General features: G+C 35.4%; 1 protein-coding gene across 2 annotated transcripts in view; it reads right to left on the bottom strand.

Moving 5' to 3' along the window:
• Nucleotides 1–18184, bottom strand: part of Herc3 (HECT and RLD domain containing E3 ubiquitin protein ligase 3) — a 121487-nt gene that overhangs the window by 36875 nt on the left and 66428 nt on the right. For both annotated transcript variants that reach the window (XM_077803611.1, XM_026405193.2), the window contains 9 exons: nucleotides 17019–17130; nucleotides 15583–15772; nucleotides 13648–13811; nucleotides 13410–13523; nucleotides 5766–5789; nucleotides 5584–5673; nucleotides 4165–4335; nucleotides 2216–2359; nucleotides 1078–1244 (listed from right to left, as the gene is read on the bottom strand). In XM_077803611.1, coding sequence (XP_077659737.1) covers nucleotides 1078–1244; nucleotides 2216–2359; nucleotides 4165–4335; nucleotides 5584–5673; nucleotides 5766–5789; nucleotides 13410–13523; nucleotides 13648–13811; nucleotides 15583–15772; nucleotides 17019–17130 — 1176 coding nt within the window. The remainder of the gene's footprint in view (nucleotides 1–1077; nucleotides 1245–2215; nucleotides 2360–4164; nucleotides 4336–5583; nucleotides 5674–5765; nucleotides 5790–13409; nucleotides 13524–13647; nucleotides 13812–15582; nucleotides 15773–17018; nucleotides 17131–18184) is intronic.

Genomic DNA, 18184 nt, shown 5'->3' with positions numbered 1-18184 from the left:
AGCGAGGCCCTAAGCAATTCAGCAAGACTCTGTCCCTAAATAAAATATTAAAACGGCTGGGGATGTTGCTCAGTGATTAAGCACCCCTAGGTTCAAAACCTGGTACCAAAAGAATCAATGTAGAGAAACTCAAGAATACAGGGGGCTTTAAGATTCAGAAAGAAAATGACATAAGAGCATGGCCTCACTATTTTGTAAAATAGTCTGATAATTTTTCAAAAGGCTAAATATAGAACTATGAACCAAAAATTCCATTCCTAGTATATACCAATAGTAATGAAAACTTATGTCTATACAAAAACTTGTACACAAAAGTTCACAGCAGTATTATTTATAATAGCCCCCAAATAGAAACAACCTAAATGTCCATCAACTGATTTATTTGGAAATTAAAATGAAAATAAAAATTCATGCTACAACATAGATAAACCTTGAAATTGTGCTGTGTGTATGCATATATGCAGAACCACATACTATATGATTCCATTTTTGTAAAATAGCCAGAACAAGCAAGTTGACAAGGCAGGAAGTAGATTAGTGGTTGCCTAGAGCTGGAGTATGAAGATGCTCATAGATGATGACAAAGGAGTGCCAGGTTTTGTTGGTTTTTTGTAGGGTGATGAAAATATTCTAAAAGTGACTATGGAATGGTCATACAACTCTGGATATAATAAAGTCACTGAACTGTATTCTTTAAATGGGTACTGTATGGTAAGTGAATTACATGCCAATAAACTTTTGTTTTAAAGTCTCCTTTTTCAATACTCCCTCTGTTTTCTCTGTACTATGACAAGTTTAAAAAGGTTCAAATATTTGTTTTAGGATAAGGAAGCAGAGATATTGTCTTTCTGGGCAGCTATAACCTCTTTTATTTTTTTCCTCTGTCCTTAAAAGTGATAAAAACAGTGCTTCCAGAAACTAGATGTGTGGCTATAGCTTAAGCAAAGCACATACAGTGGACTATGAGGGTTCCATAAACTCAAACTTATGCATATGGTACTTTCAGCCTTTACTCCCTGTGCCAAAGGCAATTAGATCAGTTCCTCACACCCATCTGCATATCTTTTAGCTTTGTACCTTCCTTCAGTGGGTGACAGTTCCTTTAAATCTTCCAAGCCAGGTTTTACGTTCAGTAATTTTTTGTAAAGAGCCAACGGGAAATGGAGATCAACCACGGTGGAGTTGTAGATAGCTAGTCCACAGGTTATGCCAATCAAGTGAAACCAGTTGTGCTCTACAAAACACTTTTAGAATGTACATAAATGTGTTAAAAAATAAATGCAGCATTTGCAGCCCTTAAAACACTCTACTATTTACCTGAAAAGTTTCAGCATAAAGTAATAAAAGATCACATTCATATTTAGTTACTTTCAAGGTAAAGAAACACACCTGACATCTACTATCCCCAAAAGATGCAAGGCAGACAAAGTCAAGCATTTATGGATCTTCTAGTGATAAAGAGAACAGCTTACAGTTATCTAGAGCACAGCTATCCACAGAACTCACAGCAATGATGGAAACATTATATTTTATGCTGCCTGTTATGGTAGCCACTTGCTACTAAACGCTTGAAATGCAGCTGGTACAAAAGCAAATGAATTATTATTATTTAAGTTTAATTAAAATTTAAATTTAAACAGCCACATACGGCTAGAGACTACCTTTTGGGACAGTGAAGATCTGGGGAGAAAACTCCGGAAAAAATAAATAAATAAATAAATTATAGACTGAATGAAAATGGCTTTTAAAATTTTGCTTTCCTACTAAATTTTTAAAAATAAAATGTGTCTATGTGTGCATGTTAATTAATATACAATATTAAAATACAACATTTGAGTACTGACTTTTCACACATCACAAAACCAACTTCTTTATCACACCATATTCCTTTTTCCCTTCATGGGTAGTAAGACCTGAATCTTACTTACTGGAAATGGCAATGGGGTTCATGGCTGACAAAATGTAATATGAGGTCCAGACAACAGGCAAAAAATAAAGATTGGATACATTAGATATTTTAAGTTCTTTTCTTGAAAATTTATTTCTTTTAAATTATTATTTCTTTACTATGCTTCCCTTTCCAAGTTAGAAACCAGGGCTGGGAATGTGGCTCAGTGGTAGAGCACTTGCCTAGCATACAGGAGGACTTCAAAAAGCAAACAAATGATAAACAAAGAAAGTTTAACGCAATCCATTTGCGACATTATGAACTTACTGTATCTGAAAACCACAAGAGATTTGAATCCTGATAGTAGGTAAACATTCCATAGATGGGATTCAAAAGTTCTTTTAACAACAAAAGGAAGAACTCCTTTGTAACACCACCAGCATCAACTGCTTCTTCCCCATCAAAGATTACCTTAAAATCATGAAAACAGAGTTAATATTTCAGGGAAATCTATGACAAGTTTCATCTTTTTTTCCTCTCTTTTCAGGAAGATTCTCTTCGAAGGTCAGGACACAGAAGGAAGACATAATGGGCTATAACCAATGCAAGGAAAACTCCAAGGTATATCTGCTGGTGACAGCTGCTAGCATAAATGTTTAACAAGGCACTTATAGATGCACACAATTTTTACTAGGTGCTCTTTAAGATACAAAGAAACTCAGAAGTTTAGCACATGTTCACAGAAAGTCTACCACCTATTTAAGGTGAGTAAGACAAACATAAAAGAAGCACTGAGTTGGGCACAGTAATGCACACCTGTAATCTCAGTGACAAAAGTGGCAGAGGTAGGAGAATCGAAAGTTCAAGGCCAGCCTCAGCAACTAGCAAGACCTTAAGCAACTTAGCCAGACCCTATCTCAAAATAAAAACTGGGGAAGTGACTCAGTGATATAGCACCCCTGGGTTCAATCTCTGGTATCTCCCCACCTCAAAAAAAAAAAGCCATTTTATTTTCAAAGAGTAAAATATATAATAAGAAGTAAATGTTCTGGAACACAGAGAAAAACAATGATAAACTTGAGTAAAAGAATACTTTCTGAAAGAAATACTCTCAACAGGATTCTTGAAGTCACTGAAGCATGTGGAAGGGAGGAGGGCATACTAAACAGAAAGAAAGAGGGGCTCCATGAATGGCTATAAATAGGCATGTTGGACCCATAATGGTCATTAAGAGTAACAACTACAGCAAACCAACAAATGACACTGAGTTTACCACATGCCAGGACTTAAAAAGCTATTAACCTAAACTTCAAAACAACCTTATGTATAAAAATTATCATCATCCCCATTTTACAGATAACAGCTCAGGTTCAGAGCTAACAACAATATTTGAAATAGCTTATACTGTGGATGTATTCAACTCTGTCTAAAGCTGGACAAGAATAACGGTGGGGACAAATACTAGGACTCTGATTGTACAGATGCCAGCAGGAGACAACTCACACATGCTACAAAGCAAGAACGGCCCCATCTGGGTTAGTGATTGAAAACAGCAATAAGAAGAAAAGCAGCATCTAAATAAAACCCAAAAGTTGTAGGAAGAACAACTAGGCAAATTGATGGGACTTATCAGATATTTTGAAAAGCATAAAAATATTATGGAAATAATCAGTTTCATTTCTTGCCTATTATGTTTCTAAAACCAGTGTTTACAACAGGAGTGGAAATAAAGATACGGAGATACTTTTAAACAACTTGAAATAACTAGAACATCTACTTATACCAAGCATCATGCAAAGCCCTAGTAATACAATAAGGAGTAATACAAACATGTATGATCTAAGGGAAAAGATAATTTCTTCATTTAATAAGTTTAGATTGCTAAATTTGCCTATCTTCATAAGTCATGTACACAATTTCACACCTTTACATTTTCCTATTTTATCTTCTCTTAAATCTCTAAAAATCAAATCTTCCTAGGTACCCAGTTGAAGCTTTATTTTTGTTGTTGTTTTTCTTTGTTTATTTTTAGTCTAAAGAGAGTATAAGAAAGACAGCAGAAACAAAGTCCTATCATTCTTAGAATAATCCACTAGTATTTTTAATCTGATGTTACATTGAGATGTTTGGTGATTTGACAGAAGGAAGTGATAAAATTCTTGTAAAATGAAAGAAAATAATAATTTCACTTCACAATTTTAATAAGATCTTTGCTGTTTTCACTGCTTAAAGCAAACTTATGAAGGTATTTAGAGAAATACACTAAAGAAGCTCACTTTGAGAGGCTTTTTCAAATCAATATCAGAATGAATGCTCAACTCTCTTAGGGCATCTCCAACGAGGTTATTCCTGCGAACGTGAAGGACCAGGAAGGGGCTTCTGGCCAGCAGAGGCTCCAGAGTGAGAAGCATGAAGACGTTCTGCAGATTGGCTCCATTGACTGCCACCTGGAACAGCATGTCCAAAACACAATTACTCAGAGTACCCCTGTGGGTGGGAAGAACAACCTGCTATGCCTTGGCATATGCTCGAAGAGGTACAGCCATAGAGCAAGCTGTGCCTTGGAACCAGGCACAGCTGACTGCATTCTTTTGTCTCCCACCCACCCCTTCACTTACACATTTTCAAGTTACTTATGTTCACACAACATACAAGTCTTTCTTACCTGGCTCAGATTAACTGAAACAGTCTATGAATCCTATGATCTATAACCAGGTCCAGAGGAGTGATTTAGATTAACTGATTAAGACTAAAATACCAATGTGCTTAAAGAAACATGGCAGAACAGGGAAAGCCATGACTTTTAAAAATGGCAGGAAAGAAACCTAATAATCACTAAAAGGTTAAAAAGTTTTCATTTTGATAAAGGCATCCATTTTTCTGGGAAGGCTTTAAATTGTCAATGTCATGGATATATCACCACAAAAACAGACACACATGAATAGACAGAAAGACAAAGGTGGGGAGACAGAAAAATAAATGAAGGTACATATCCACCAATAGTAGGAACTGGAAGATTTTGATTGCTATTTCACAAACATGTTTGTAGACTTACAAAATCAATTTTGTTTTACAAAAAAAGTATTAAAATAAATTAAATAAATCCCTATAACTTAGGTTTCTATTTAATAAAGATCACCAAACTCCACTTATTTCTTTCTCTGTCAGGAGTCAATAAGCTATGGTCCCACAGATCAAATGAAGCTTGCTGCTATTTTTTTGCATCTCTCTCCCACTAAAAATGGTTTTTAAACTTATAAGTGATCAGAAAAAAAAAGAAAATCAAAGGAAGAATAATATTTTCTCATATAAATAAATATACAATTCAAATTTCAGTGTAGATAAAGTTTTGTTCAAATACTGCCACTTACTCATATTTATTCATTTATTATTGTTTATCACTGCTTTTGTGTAATAACAGAGATGAATTGTGTACCAGAGCCTTCAAAGTCTAAAATATATACTATGTGGCTTTTACAGAAAATATCTGCCACTCCTGATCTATATAAATGTGCATTCATATATGTGTATTACAGTCAAAATAAAATTACTGAAAGAAAAAGTAGAACTTTTTAAACAGTTATAATGGAATCCCACCCAGATATTCCTATTAGGAAAATTACAACGATGTCTAGAACTTAAACAAAACACACACACATAGTAAAAAGAGGAAATAACTTTTTTAAACATGATACCTGCATCTGTAGTTCAGCATCAGTCTGCAACATTTTGGTCTTAGCTTGGGCATCAAAAATGAAAGGATACGAACAAAGTGTTACAGCATCCTAAAATAAGACATAGTATTGGCAGTATTATAGTATTGTACAGAGAATACTATTAGAAAAATATATAAGTAAATTTTAAAGGAATCATTTACCTGTATTATAGATGATCTAGCCTTCTGTGTAAAGAAAAAAAAAAGTCTCTTACTTGGATTATAAAACCTGTTTTTTTAAGCAACATATTATTATTATTATTTTAGTTGTATATAGCACACATAAAAATAAAATGAAGATATTGTGTCTAAGGATAGAACACATGTGCCAGGCAAGTGCTGTACCACTGAGCTACAACCCCAACCCCTAAAACCTCAAGTATTAACCCCTCAAATGTAAAACTAAAAAAATAAAATATATAGCCAGGCTCAATGGCACACCCCTGTAATCCCAGCAGCTCAGGAGTCTGAGGCAGGAGGATCTCAAGTTCAAAGTCAGCTTCAGCAACAGCGATACACTAAGCAACTCAATGAGACCCTGTCTCTAAAATACAAAATAGGGCTGGGGTTGTGCCTCAGTGGTCAAGTGCCCCTGAGTTCAATCCCCAGTACCCAAAATAAATAAATAAATAAATAAATAAATAAATAAAACATAACCTATCTGACCATTCAGCCATCGTACTAACACTACTTCAACAGCTGGCTACATTTCAATAGAAAAGAATAGATGCTTTGATGGACATAGAAAAAGAGTTTAAAATTTTTTTTAAAGTTTTAAAGGATCTTTAAAGGCCATTTCACTAACTGTCTATAATTCACAGCATTAATATGAAACCTAATTCTAAAACAGGTGATTTACAACCTTGACTTCACAGGTTAATTTTGCTGGATAAATTGAGTTATCTCTTATTTGAAAAACATTTCAAAAATATGTTTTGAATTTTTTTAAGCTTTGGAATATTTAAACATATATAAATGAGAAATCTCAGGGATGGTACCCAAGTTTAAACATGAAATTCGTTTGTTTCAGATACATCTTATAGGCCTAGCCTGAGGTAATTGTGTACAAGTTTCACAGTGCAAAATTTTCAATTGTGACATAATGTTGGCATTTAAAAAGTTTCATAGTTTTGAGCAACTATTTATTCAGATGCTCAACCTGTGATAAAAATTACTTTTTACTTTTAGCATATTGCATGTTCCATCACACTCACATAGGAGAAACCACGAATGTAGAAAGAAAAGATACCCTGGTTCAGCACTTAGACCAGTACTTTGCCTGTGGAACATACTCCATGAACAGGTGAATGGATTTTTGTGGGTAAAGAACTTAACAAATACGACCACAATAAAGTATATCTAACAGGTTATGTTATAATTTCATATGTCAGATAAAGAGAAATCTATTCTGAAAATTTGTCAAATTGGTAATATTTGTTACATAATCTAACAGAAACAACAACAAAAATATTGACAACATAGACCATATGTTGATCTGTACCAATATTTCTCCAACAAATATAACCATGGATTTGTTCTGGAATCTAAAAGTGAATTTTTTTTTTTTTTTTTTTTTTTTTTTGGTACCAGGGATTGGACTCAGAGGCACTCAACCACTGAGCCACATCCCCAGCCCTATTTTGTATTTTATTTACAGACAGGGTCTCACACTGAATCGCTGAGGCTGGCTTTGGCTTTGAATTTGCAATTCTCCTGTCTCAGCTTTCAGAGCCACTAGAATTACAGGTGTGTGATACAGCGCCTGGCCTAAGAGTGTTTTTTTAAAAAATGATTTCCTAAACATAATACAAACACATTCTGAATGACTTCCTCATAATTATGTTATCACACAATTTACATTTATTTTAGTGTCTACCGACAGTGCCACATAAATACTTAATTGTTCAAGGTTAATGAGAAAAGCAGTCTTGCCAGGGAAATGCTTCACTTTCAAAGAAAAGGCCAGGCTTGCTGCATGAATGAGGTTTAACAGCAGATGAGAGGAGGAAGGAGCTGAGTCATTCCAGGCCGACAGGCAGTGAAATTCAGGAGCTACACCTGAGAGTGCAGGTGCTCCCCATCCACAATGCAAGAGTGATTAGGTTTTACCCTCCACATGAAGTCAGTGAGGTTAATAATTGTTTAAATACCACATGAATAAGAAATGTAAACTTCCTTTTGTGTTTATATCAAAGGTATTTAGGCTGCTTTTGCCAAAAGCAATGACACTGGCCTGCAGGCCAATGGGAAACTAAAAGCAAGATAAACCTGGACATTTCTACTTTCATTTTGTATCTGTCTCCTTGATTACTTGAACACAGGTCCCTGATCAGCTCTGCATGTGGGCATGTTAATGACTTATGGAGTATTATACAAGGTCATGAAGCTGAAATTTACCTAATTTATCTTATTCTCCTTTCTAGTCGGAGGACACCAAGATAAGACTAAGATATTTTCAGAATTTGCATGGATGTGTCACTGCCCAACCTTTGCAGTGGCACCTAGAAGTCTCTAAGTCATTGCCCTAAACCTGCAATCACACTGAATTCCAGGAACAGAAAAGCCCTGGGGCCAGACTGCTCCATATTGAGATCACCCCCCTAAGTGGGAGCATTTACCCCATGACAGGAAGAGGCTGCCCCTCTAAAGAGAAGTAGTCACCTCATAGGAACCTGATTGCCTACTCGAGGGAACCAGCCACCTCACAAAACCATTCCATGGCCTGCCTGGTCATGTATGATCAACCAGGCCATGGCCTGACCTGAATGACTTACGTGCTACCAGCTAGGCAAACCACTCAGCCACACAAGCCTACAACCCTGCTTTGTTTTCCTTTTCTATAAAACCTCAAAAAGTTTGTCAAGTCCTTGATGACAAATCTTTGGTCACCGTACCCCTTTCTCTGTTCTTCCCAGAGAGACCACACTGATTAAAGCTCCTTTTTTGCTCTTTGATTGGCATATTGAGATGGGTGGTCAAGCTTAGTCTGTTGGGACTACCAGGGCTGGGGCTTTTGCCCAAGGACTCTCTGGTAAGATTTATGCATATTTAAATAAGATCATTTAAAGGCAATTTTAATTAAAATCTACCCAGTTAATCCTTTAGAACTAGATGCCTCTAGGGATCATGGAACATTTCTTTAGACTAAAAAACAATCATCACAGACACTTCCAGTCCAGTGAGATCAGGTATGGACTCTTGCCTATATAATCCAGGTCAATCAGACTGACTCTCATACCCTACATATCCAATTACTTTGAATTTAAGAACTGGACATACTTAAAAACAACAATTGTGCTATAACATACTACCATGGAAAATAAAATTCTTCAAGTTTAGGTACTTACAAAAGATCCTGGGAAATTCAATTAAAACTGATACCAATATTTAGAATTTTCTAATTCTTCTCAAGAAAAGTCAGTTTACTGTAAGCATTGTTTGTTTATTCTCAAGGGAGACGATCTTGAAGGTATGTTGGTATATAAGACAAGGTAAATATTTGAACAATTTGAATGTAAAAAGTGATGTATAGGAGAAGTGATAATGAAATTGGCTAAGGTGAGGACATAATTATGCATAATTTCCTTAAATAACAAAGTGCTCAATTTTTATTTCCAGAATCCACTCAAGGATAGTGCAAAGCCATCTTTTCAAGAATGGACATGCACAAAAGCTACCAGCTCACTAGTCAATGACATTCGACATCACATGCTCAAAATCCCCTATGCCAAACATAATTCCTTCCAAAAGAGGTCCTCTTGACCCATGAAGAGGAATGAGGACGGTATGCATCTGCACAAAAGAACCCTAAAACTTCCTCTTCTAGCCAGCTTCTCCCCTCTCACTCCCTATAAACTCCACATACCAACTTATCAGGGCAGAATATCTGAGCTTACACCTCCTAACCTCCTTCCTAGTTATATGTACGATAAAGCTCTTTGTGTGTGCATGTGCGTGTGTGTGTGTGTGTACAAAAACTGGTGCCATGATATTGGCTTCTATGTTCATCAGGCACTGAGCCCATGCTTGGATATCACTAACATTAACTACAAAAATACCTGTGGCATTACAGGGTCCTAATATACCTCACATTTGTAAGTACTGGTATTTTTATTGGTGTAATATATTACTTCAGCCATCAGCAGGAGTAATTTCTATCTCTTGGCTCTCTCCAGTCCCACTCCTGTTCTGATTCTTTACCATCCTCTCCCTGTGCAAGCCCACCACAAGCCTCCCTGCCACCTTTAACACCCACATTTGGCACTTTAAGTCCCTCTCATCACCCCTCACTGATTCTTCCCTATTCCCCAATGTCAAAGAACCCAGTTGGAAGGTTGATCTGTCTACTAGAGAAGAGAGGAGTTAAATTGAGGCAGGGTCACCATTCTCTCAGTGAGGTGGGTTGGCTGGAATGAAATTCCAATTTCCTCAGATAGGAGCTAGAGCCAAGGCCAGAGAGAAGCTACCCAGAGTTGGTGATCTAGAGATGTCTGCAGGGGATCTACCAAGGCAGGCAGAGAGTCAAGGTGCCAACTCTAAGGAAGGCAAAGGAAGGGAGTACTCAATCAAAAGAAGTTACAGATCTAGATGAAGGTCGCTCTATACTCTATAATTTTTTTATAAGTCTATGAATTTTTATATTTGAAAAATAATTTTACTGATTTTCTTTTGTAAAGGTTGACTTTAAGAAACTGCATTAATACTGGCATTTCTCTATTATGTGAAATGAGTCTGAATGATGTTTGTGCCACTACTGCTGTTTCTAACCTAGAAAGACACATACACAGGCTGATTGGATATTTGATCACCTCGTACAAAGCTGTTTCTCATTCACTGCCCCAAAATAATTCTAAAGCAAAGTTAGTGGACCATATTTCCAGATTCTGACCCAAAATGGGGTTGCACTGTGACCTAAATCCACTTTTGAAGTGTATGAAATAGAAGCAAGTTAGCAAGAAAATGGTATAGAACTGAAAAACTAAGAGTAACTCTTTTTTTTTTTTTTTTTTTTAATGCCAATGTTTCCTAAATGTGGCTGTGACTAGGGCAGTACGCATTTACATAAAACCTGCAGTCCTGGGGAGGAAACCCAGCCACCTCTTCTTAGGGTTTACCTTGTCTAACACTTGTATAAGACAGATACTGCCCCCTTGAGCTGCATCTCCTTTAATACAGCAAGATGTCAAGGTTTTTCCAGCTTTTATTTTCGAAGGATTTATGAATTCCTTACCTGTGCTGCCCTCTATGGGAGCTTACAATGACATTCTGTGCTATTTGGTTTTCAAGCACAGATGATGGCAACTTATTAACTGAAATAAACCATTATCACCTTTTCTTAAAATGAGCAAAACTCAGCCACTTTAGAATGCTATATCTGAACAAATGTGCTCTAACCCTTTATATTTTTTCATTGTAGCCTCTGCATTGAAGACACTAGCAAAGACAGACACCTTATCCAGGTCATGTCTCCATCTCTAGTAACCAGTCCAGACATATGACATTCATGAGGTGCTGAAGAACTGTTTAAAATAGTTATTAAGGGCTCATTATAATGCCAAGCACTCTGCCAATAGGGACCTCTTTCCACGCTTTCTCCCACTGAATTCTCACAATACTATTATAATTTTCATTCACAAATAAGGATGCTAGGCCTATAGAAATTCAGTGACTTATCTAAGCCATAGCCAGTAGACGAGAGAATTGAGATTTGAATCCAGTTCTTTTGATGAAAATATGTGCTCTGTGCTATATACTGCTTTCTCTGGTACAAAGCTAAAAAACTAATTTTAAAAATCCATTTGTAGGGCTGGGGTTGTCACACACCAAGTACAGCTAATTTTGTATCTTTCCATAATAACTACATTAATTACTGAAGAGGAAATGGGCATCTATTATCCAAGATCTGATACTTGGTTATAACATTTTGAGAGAAAGGAACTATAACAAATGGTAAAAGTTACTAAGCACCTCCATTCAGAGACTATAGTCATGATAATCTAGATTTTTTTTTTCATGAGCAACTTCTTTTTCAGGATCAAAAAAATTTTTTTAAATTATTGAGCTGGTCAAGTGTATGATATGTCAAGATCATTGTACTGTCATGTGTAACTAATTAAAACAAAAAAAATTATTGAGTTGGTGGAAAATTGTTTATTTTGAAAATTCTCCAGGTATCCATTTCTTCACCTGGAAACAAAGCAGTTGGCCTAAATAGTTTATAAGGCTTATTTTAATGCTTAGCATTTTATTATTTAATGGAAAAAAATCACAAAATGATAAAACAGAAAAGCTTATCTTTCACAACTTCTAAATTCAGTGAGAACACAGTTCATTGCTACCTCCATGTTAAATTTCCTATGTCAACTCATTTAGAATACTAAATATTTAAAAATATTCTATTTTTTTCAGGGTAATCATAAAAATCTTTTAAAATTATAACACCAATTTTTAAAATTCTCCACAGAAAAAAAATACAACTTTATGTTCAGCACAGGTCATATATTATCTGACAAAGAAAACAACCCTGTTTGTTTAATTAAAAAAACCTATTTAAATGTCTAGCTTTTGGAGACCACTGCTGAACTCCAAAACTCTACAGGGAAAATATCACCCTAATGTTGCTCATTAATCTGTTCAACTCAAAAAAGACTCACCTCAGATGTATTTGTTGCACATAGCTTCACTAAATACAATAACCAAATTATCATTCTGTTTTCTGACATAACTCAAATTTATACATATGCCACAGATGGGGACTCCTGAAGAGCCTTGCGCATATACCAAGCCAGTCTGCAATCAAACTGAGCAGTTCCTTCAATGCCAGGGATGGTAGGCAGGAATCCACAGTCCCCTGAACAAATGTCTAACATATGTGAAAGCTGGGTCAGGGATGTGCAACATTCTTACACAAACAGTCTTAAATCAGAGACATACAGGGTCTAGGCAACTGGCACATGACAACTAAAGTAGGCTGGCTGTCAGAAGACAATAATTAGCAAATGATACGTTCCTCAATGTCAGGGATAAATCAATCTGCATTGGGAACTGTGGTACACATAAAGCCTCATCTAAAGAGTCACCACTGAACTCTAGCCAGTTGGTGCCATCTGGGACGACAGGCTGCGTTGCCAGATCTTCCAAGTTTCAAGAAAAGCAGGAAATTCATATTTTCATATGTCTGGATTTTTAAAAATTGTGATAAAAAATAAACACATAAAATTTACCATATTCACCATTTTTAAAAGTTCACAGTACTGAGACTATGCATACTGTCATACAATGGATCTATAGAACTTTCTCATTATAAAACTGAAGCGCCATGTCCATAAAATAACAACTTCCATTGTCCCCACCACTGGCCCCTGGCTACCATTATTATACTTTCTGTTTCTATGAATTCTGATTACTTCACATAACTTGATTTTTTGTTTTATTTATTTATTTATTTTTTAATGTGGTCTTGGGGATCCAACCCAGAGCCTTGCATATGCTTGCACACTTTATCACTAACTTACATCTCCAGCCTCAGACACCTTGATTTTTTAAATGTTGGTAACTAATAAAATTCATAACATTCTGGGTGACTACTCATTTATGACTCCTCATGATAGTTATGATTACCTAAAGCACTTCCAAGTTTCCAGAATGCAAAATTCAACTAGGTAAAAGACAGATATGACACTATCAAAGTCAGACAAATTATATGGTTCCGTTGTGCTTTTCATGTCCTTATTTGTGCTCCTAAAAAAAAAAAAAAAAAAAAAAAAAGGACTAAAGGTTTAAAATATGCTTTACATGAATTCTTACCATCCCTGCTTGATGCAAGAACCACATGAGGTAGTCTTCCTGAATGTCCACGAGACTGGAAATCTCAGGAATGTAAAATGCATCATATTCCACATGTTTCACTTTAAGATTTACCTGAAGAACAAAGAACAATTTAACCCAGAGAACGGAAAAACAGCTTCCCAGAGAACATCTCAGTAGAATATTTTACATTTCTACCTATTCACCCCATCTCCACACTGGCTCCTCCTATGCTCACCTTATATAATTTCTCCAAGAGCTTGAGAGCTGCTGTAATATAATTGTTAAACAGTACAGGAATTAAGAACGTCTTTCTCCCTCTCAGTAGATAAAGGACTGCTCCTTTATAGAGGTTTATCAGCTTCATGAAATACTTTGGGCATACCTGAGACCACCAGTTATCTTAAGAAAAAAGAAAGGAACATTTTAATTCATTATCTTGAGCAAGTTTTCTGCCTGCTAGCTTAAAATTCCTATAGCTAAAAGATACACATTAGACTAAATGTAGTTTCCCCAAACTGACTGTAAAAAGAATCCATTAAAACATTTCTGGAGAGAGCAGCAGTTGTATAAGACTCCCTAGAGTTTTTTTGTTTTTGTTTTTGTTTTTGTTTTTTTGTAAAGCTTGACCTGATTTTTTTCAAAGGCTTATATAAAAATTTAATTCCAAGACTGCATGGGAACAAGAAACAAATATTGGGGGCAGGAGGCATGTCTACTGTTTCTTTCCAAACAGCGTTCATATGTCCTCGTGCTATGTCAGCACTATTCTCAGCCATTTCAATCCTACACCAGGGATGTAAAGGATGATGTGCCTTAAAAGTGACAGAAACACAGAAAACATTCCTTCCCTTCAACAAGCATAATTAATTGAAAAACTACATTTGCTTCTCTCTAAACATTGCTTTCTCATAATCAAACAAAAAGATTATGCTGCTGTCTTCTATTTTGTTAGGAAAAAACCCAGCCATATTAAAATATTTAGACAATGAAATAATATGATACCTGGGATTTCCCTTAAAATATCCCATCGAAAAAAAATAAAATATCCCATTAAAATATAAAAAGGTAGGTTGGGGGTACAAAATAGAAAGGACAAAGTATAGATAACTGTTCAGTTTATGTGATGAGTATCTGCAGTGTTCTCTCTACTATAAGGTATTCCTTTAAATGTCAATAATCAGAAGTTTACAATAAATTAAGCATAACACTGAACAACTCTCATTCTTTTATGTCATTAGACCTGGAAAAAGAAGCTTTAAAACCCCAAAACTTAAAAGTCAGGTAATATCTCTTCAGAGACTACCATCTTTCTAGCTCATTTCCTGAGGAAATGTGCCCCAAAAGGATTTTGAGCTTAAAAAAATTCACTACTAATATTAATAATGCGTTCATTATTTGTTTTTATCTCTTGTGCAAACGTGGAAGCAATATGGAAAAGCCAGAAACAGGTCTCTTCACTTAAACGGAGACCATGCTCAAGTAACATCCCAGTCCATCTGGAACACAGAAGTTACTGAGTTGCAATAAACACCTAAAAAAAAATTACCAGTGGGGGAAAAAAGTAAAAAGCCGGTAGGGTGACAGACTTTCTGTACTTGATTAATAAAAACATCTCAGGCGCTATTCCCATGAGAGACACTCTCCAATTCACTGAGGAACGGAAGGTTCTTATCTCAGCAAAGTGTCCGGAGCCTGCAAAAATCAGTGTGGACTCAACTGTCCTAAAAAAGAAAAACAAAACAAACATTTGGTAAGTCCCCACTAGGTCATTTTCTGCCTCTCCTTTCTTGGAGATCTCTGCATCACCAAAATTGTTCATTTCACTCCCACCCCCTAAAGAAGGAGAGATACTAATTCTTGAGGCACTATTAACTACACAAGTGGGAGGGAAAAAAGTAGTTTAAAGTTGAATAATCTGACTTTGTGGTATTTTAAAATCAAATTAATCTGGCATTAATCAGTTCAAATAAACTAAATAAATGGTTCAATTTGCTCAAATTGCAAACAGGGTTATAGTTAAAACTTAATGGTAAAGAAAGAATGGTTTAAATGTTAAAGCTCTAAAATGACAAAAAATAGATTCTTGAATCTCAATCCACTGAGAGCCAGTGATTATACCAACAAAATAAACAAGAACAAAACCACTGGTATTAAAGTTTAGCACATTCACCTAATACTTTGCTAGGGTTTGTATCCAGTCGCAGAATGGCCATTGCCAAGGGAATAGTCAATGTTATATAATACTTGGAATCCTGGAGTAGGGGAAACTCAGGTAGTATTAAGTAGATTCTCATTGCTTCAACATCTGGTGGTGAACTTGACAACTGGGGAATCAGGCAACTTTCAAAGCTGTTTAAGATCTGTATGACAGAAAAGAATAAGAAATTCAAACATCCCTGATATCTAGTTAACTTATCTCTAAATTCTTAAGCTATTTGATAGACTCAACTCTTATTCATTGGTCCAGGCTCTCAAAATACATTAGGGAAAAGAAACGCCAAAAATTCCTACCTATGCAGACCTAATATTCTGAAGGGACAATTCCTCAGAAAGATTAAAGGCAAAAAGAAAGCAAAATGTAGGTCAAATTCCCAAAATGAATATTTATACAAAATTAAGGTGTGTTCAATACTTGGTCTTTTCATCATAACTTTTTTTTTTTTTTTGGCAGTGCTGGGGTTCAAACCTAGAGCCTCACACATGCTATGTGAGCATTCTACCACTTAAATATATTCTGCAGTCCATTTTTTTCTTACAAGTTCAATTATTCAATTGAAAAACAAATGCATTTGAAAGGTATACTCATACATTGCTGGTAGGACTACAAACTGGTATAACCACAATGGAAAGCAGTATAAAGACTCCTCAGAAAACTTAGAATGAAACCACCATTTCACCCAGCTATCCCGCTCTTTGATTTAAATCCAAAGGACTTAAAATCAGCATACTTCAGCGACACTGCCACATCAATGTTTATGGTAGCTCAATTCACAATGATTTAACTATGGAACCAACCTAGGTTGGCCCTTCAGCAGATGAATGGATAAAGAAATGTGGTACATATACATAGCCATAAAGAAGAATAAAATCATGATATTCGGGCTGGGGATATATCTCAGTTGGTAGAGTGCTTGCCTTGCATGCACAAGGACCTGGGTTCAATCCCCAGCACCACAAAAAAACAAACAAAATTATAACATTCACCAGTAAATGGATGGAAGTGGAGACTATCAGGCAAATGAAACAAACCAATCCTAAAAAACCAAAGGCCGAATATTTTCTCTAATATGCAGATGCTAATTCACAATAAAGCAGGGAGCACTAGAGAAGAATGACGTTAGATTAGGAAGAGAGAAGTGAAGGAAGGGGAAAGGAGGGAATGTGGAGATAGGAAAGACAGTAGAATGAAACAGACATTACTTTATGTATATGTGACTGCACGACAAGTATGATTCTACAACATGTACACTCAGAAAAAATGAGAAATTATATTCCATCTATGTATGATATATCAAAGTGCATAAATGCATTCTACTGTCATGTATAACTAATTAAAACAAATTTTAATTTTTTTTTAAATGCACTTTATAAATGTAAGAAACATACCTGTTCTAGAATCATGGAGTGCTGAGAGCTCATTAATTTCTCAAATAATACCCTAGTTGAGTTCAGATCAATCCCAGGAATTTTGGGACTTGTTTTAAAATGTTCATCAATCCTAAACAAAACAGAACAGAAAAATATAATCATCATCATCAGCATTATTATCATCCCACAAGAAACACACTAATAAAAATCATAAAATAAGTATATAAAATGCTTTGCCATTTTAATCAGTTTTAAATTTAACCTGGCAGACAAAATCCAAAAGAATATCATACTTTGGGGAAGTCCAACAGAATATCTTCACAAGAATACCTTTTTCAAAATGATTTTAAATTTTCAAGGAATATTTTCCCTACAAGTCAAAGAATAAAAACAACCATGTCAGGCTGAGACAACCTTGAAGTTCATAAACAAACATTAATTCCTGGATTTACTTTTTGTGTTTTTTTATCTTTCTCTGTAACTGTGCTAACTCTGGTCTAGTTGTAGATGCTGTGGTTAGATGAAGAAAAACACTGCCTGTGCAAACTGGCCCACTCATCACAAATGGTAAGTACTACCTTCTTCCTGAAATTCCTTAATGCATTTAAAATAAGAATCTGATCTACAACAAATGCAAAGTTATTGTCTCTCTCAGTTAACAGAAGGGATCAATTGTGTTCACCCAAAAACTAATTTCATAGCAAATGTTTTTAACTTCCTGGCAATGAAATCATTTTTCCAACCTTAAACAGTCAGCCTTTCAGAGACTTAGAGAATGTCTCTCAAATTCCTACTCTTGAACATACTGCATTTATTAATTTACAAAAGAGATATTTGAAAACAGGCTTCTGTTTATTAATAATCACATTCAGAAAGTTTTAGCACTTTTCTGACATTCTGTTACAATTTCTGAAGATACAAGCATGTTTTCTAACACTGAAGAAAATCATACATGTTGTAACTTAAATGGTCAAACCAAGAGGAGTTTCTTGGACTTTCTTTGTTAGACTTTTTATTGTTCTAAAAATAAGTCTGTCCCAAACTAATTCTGGTGTTCCAAATGTAACCTTCCATATACTTAGAGGTACTTTCTACAATGCTGTTAAGAAAAAACAAAATCCTTTATCTATATGCATATACTGATTTATGAAATTGGTTTCCTATGCATATACTAGAAGAGCAGC

This window comes from Urocitellus parryii, chromosome 10, assembly GCF_045843805.1.
Source record: "Urocitellus parryii isolate mUroPar1 chromosome 10, mUroPar1.hap1, whole genome shotgun sequence".
Classification (NCBI taxonomy): Eukaryota; Metazoa; Chordata; class Mammalia; order Rodentia; family Sciuridae; genus Urocitellus; species Urocitellus parryii.
The sequence above is the reverse complement of the archived record's forward strand: the minus strand, read 5'-3'. Positions and strand labels throughout refer to the sequence as shown.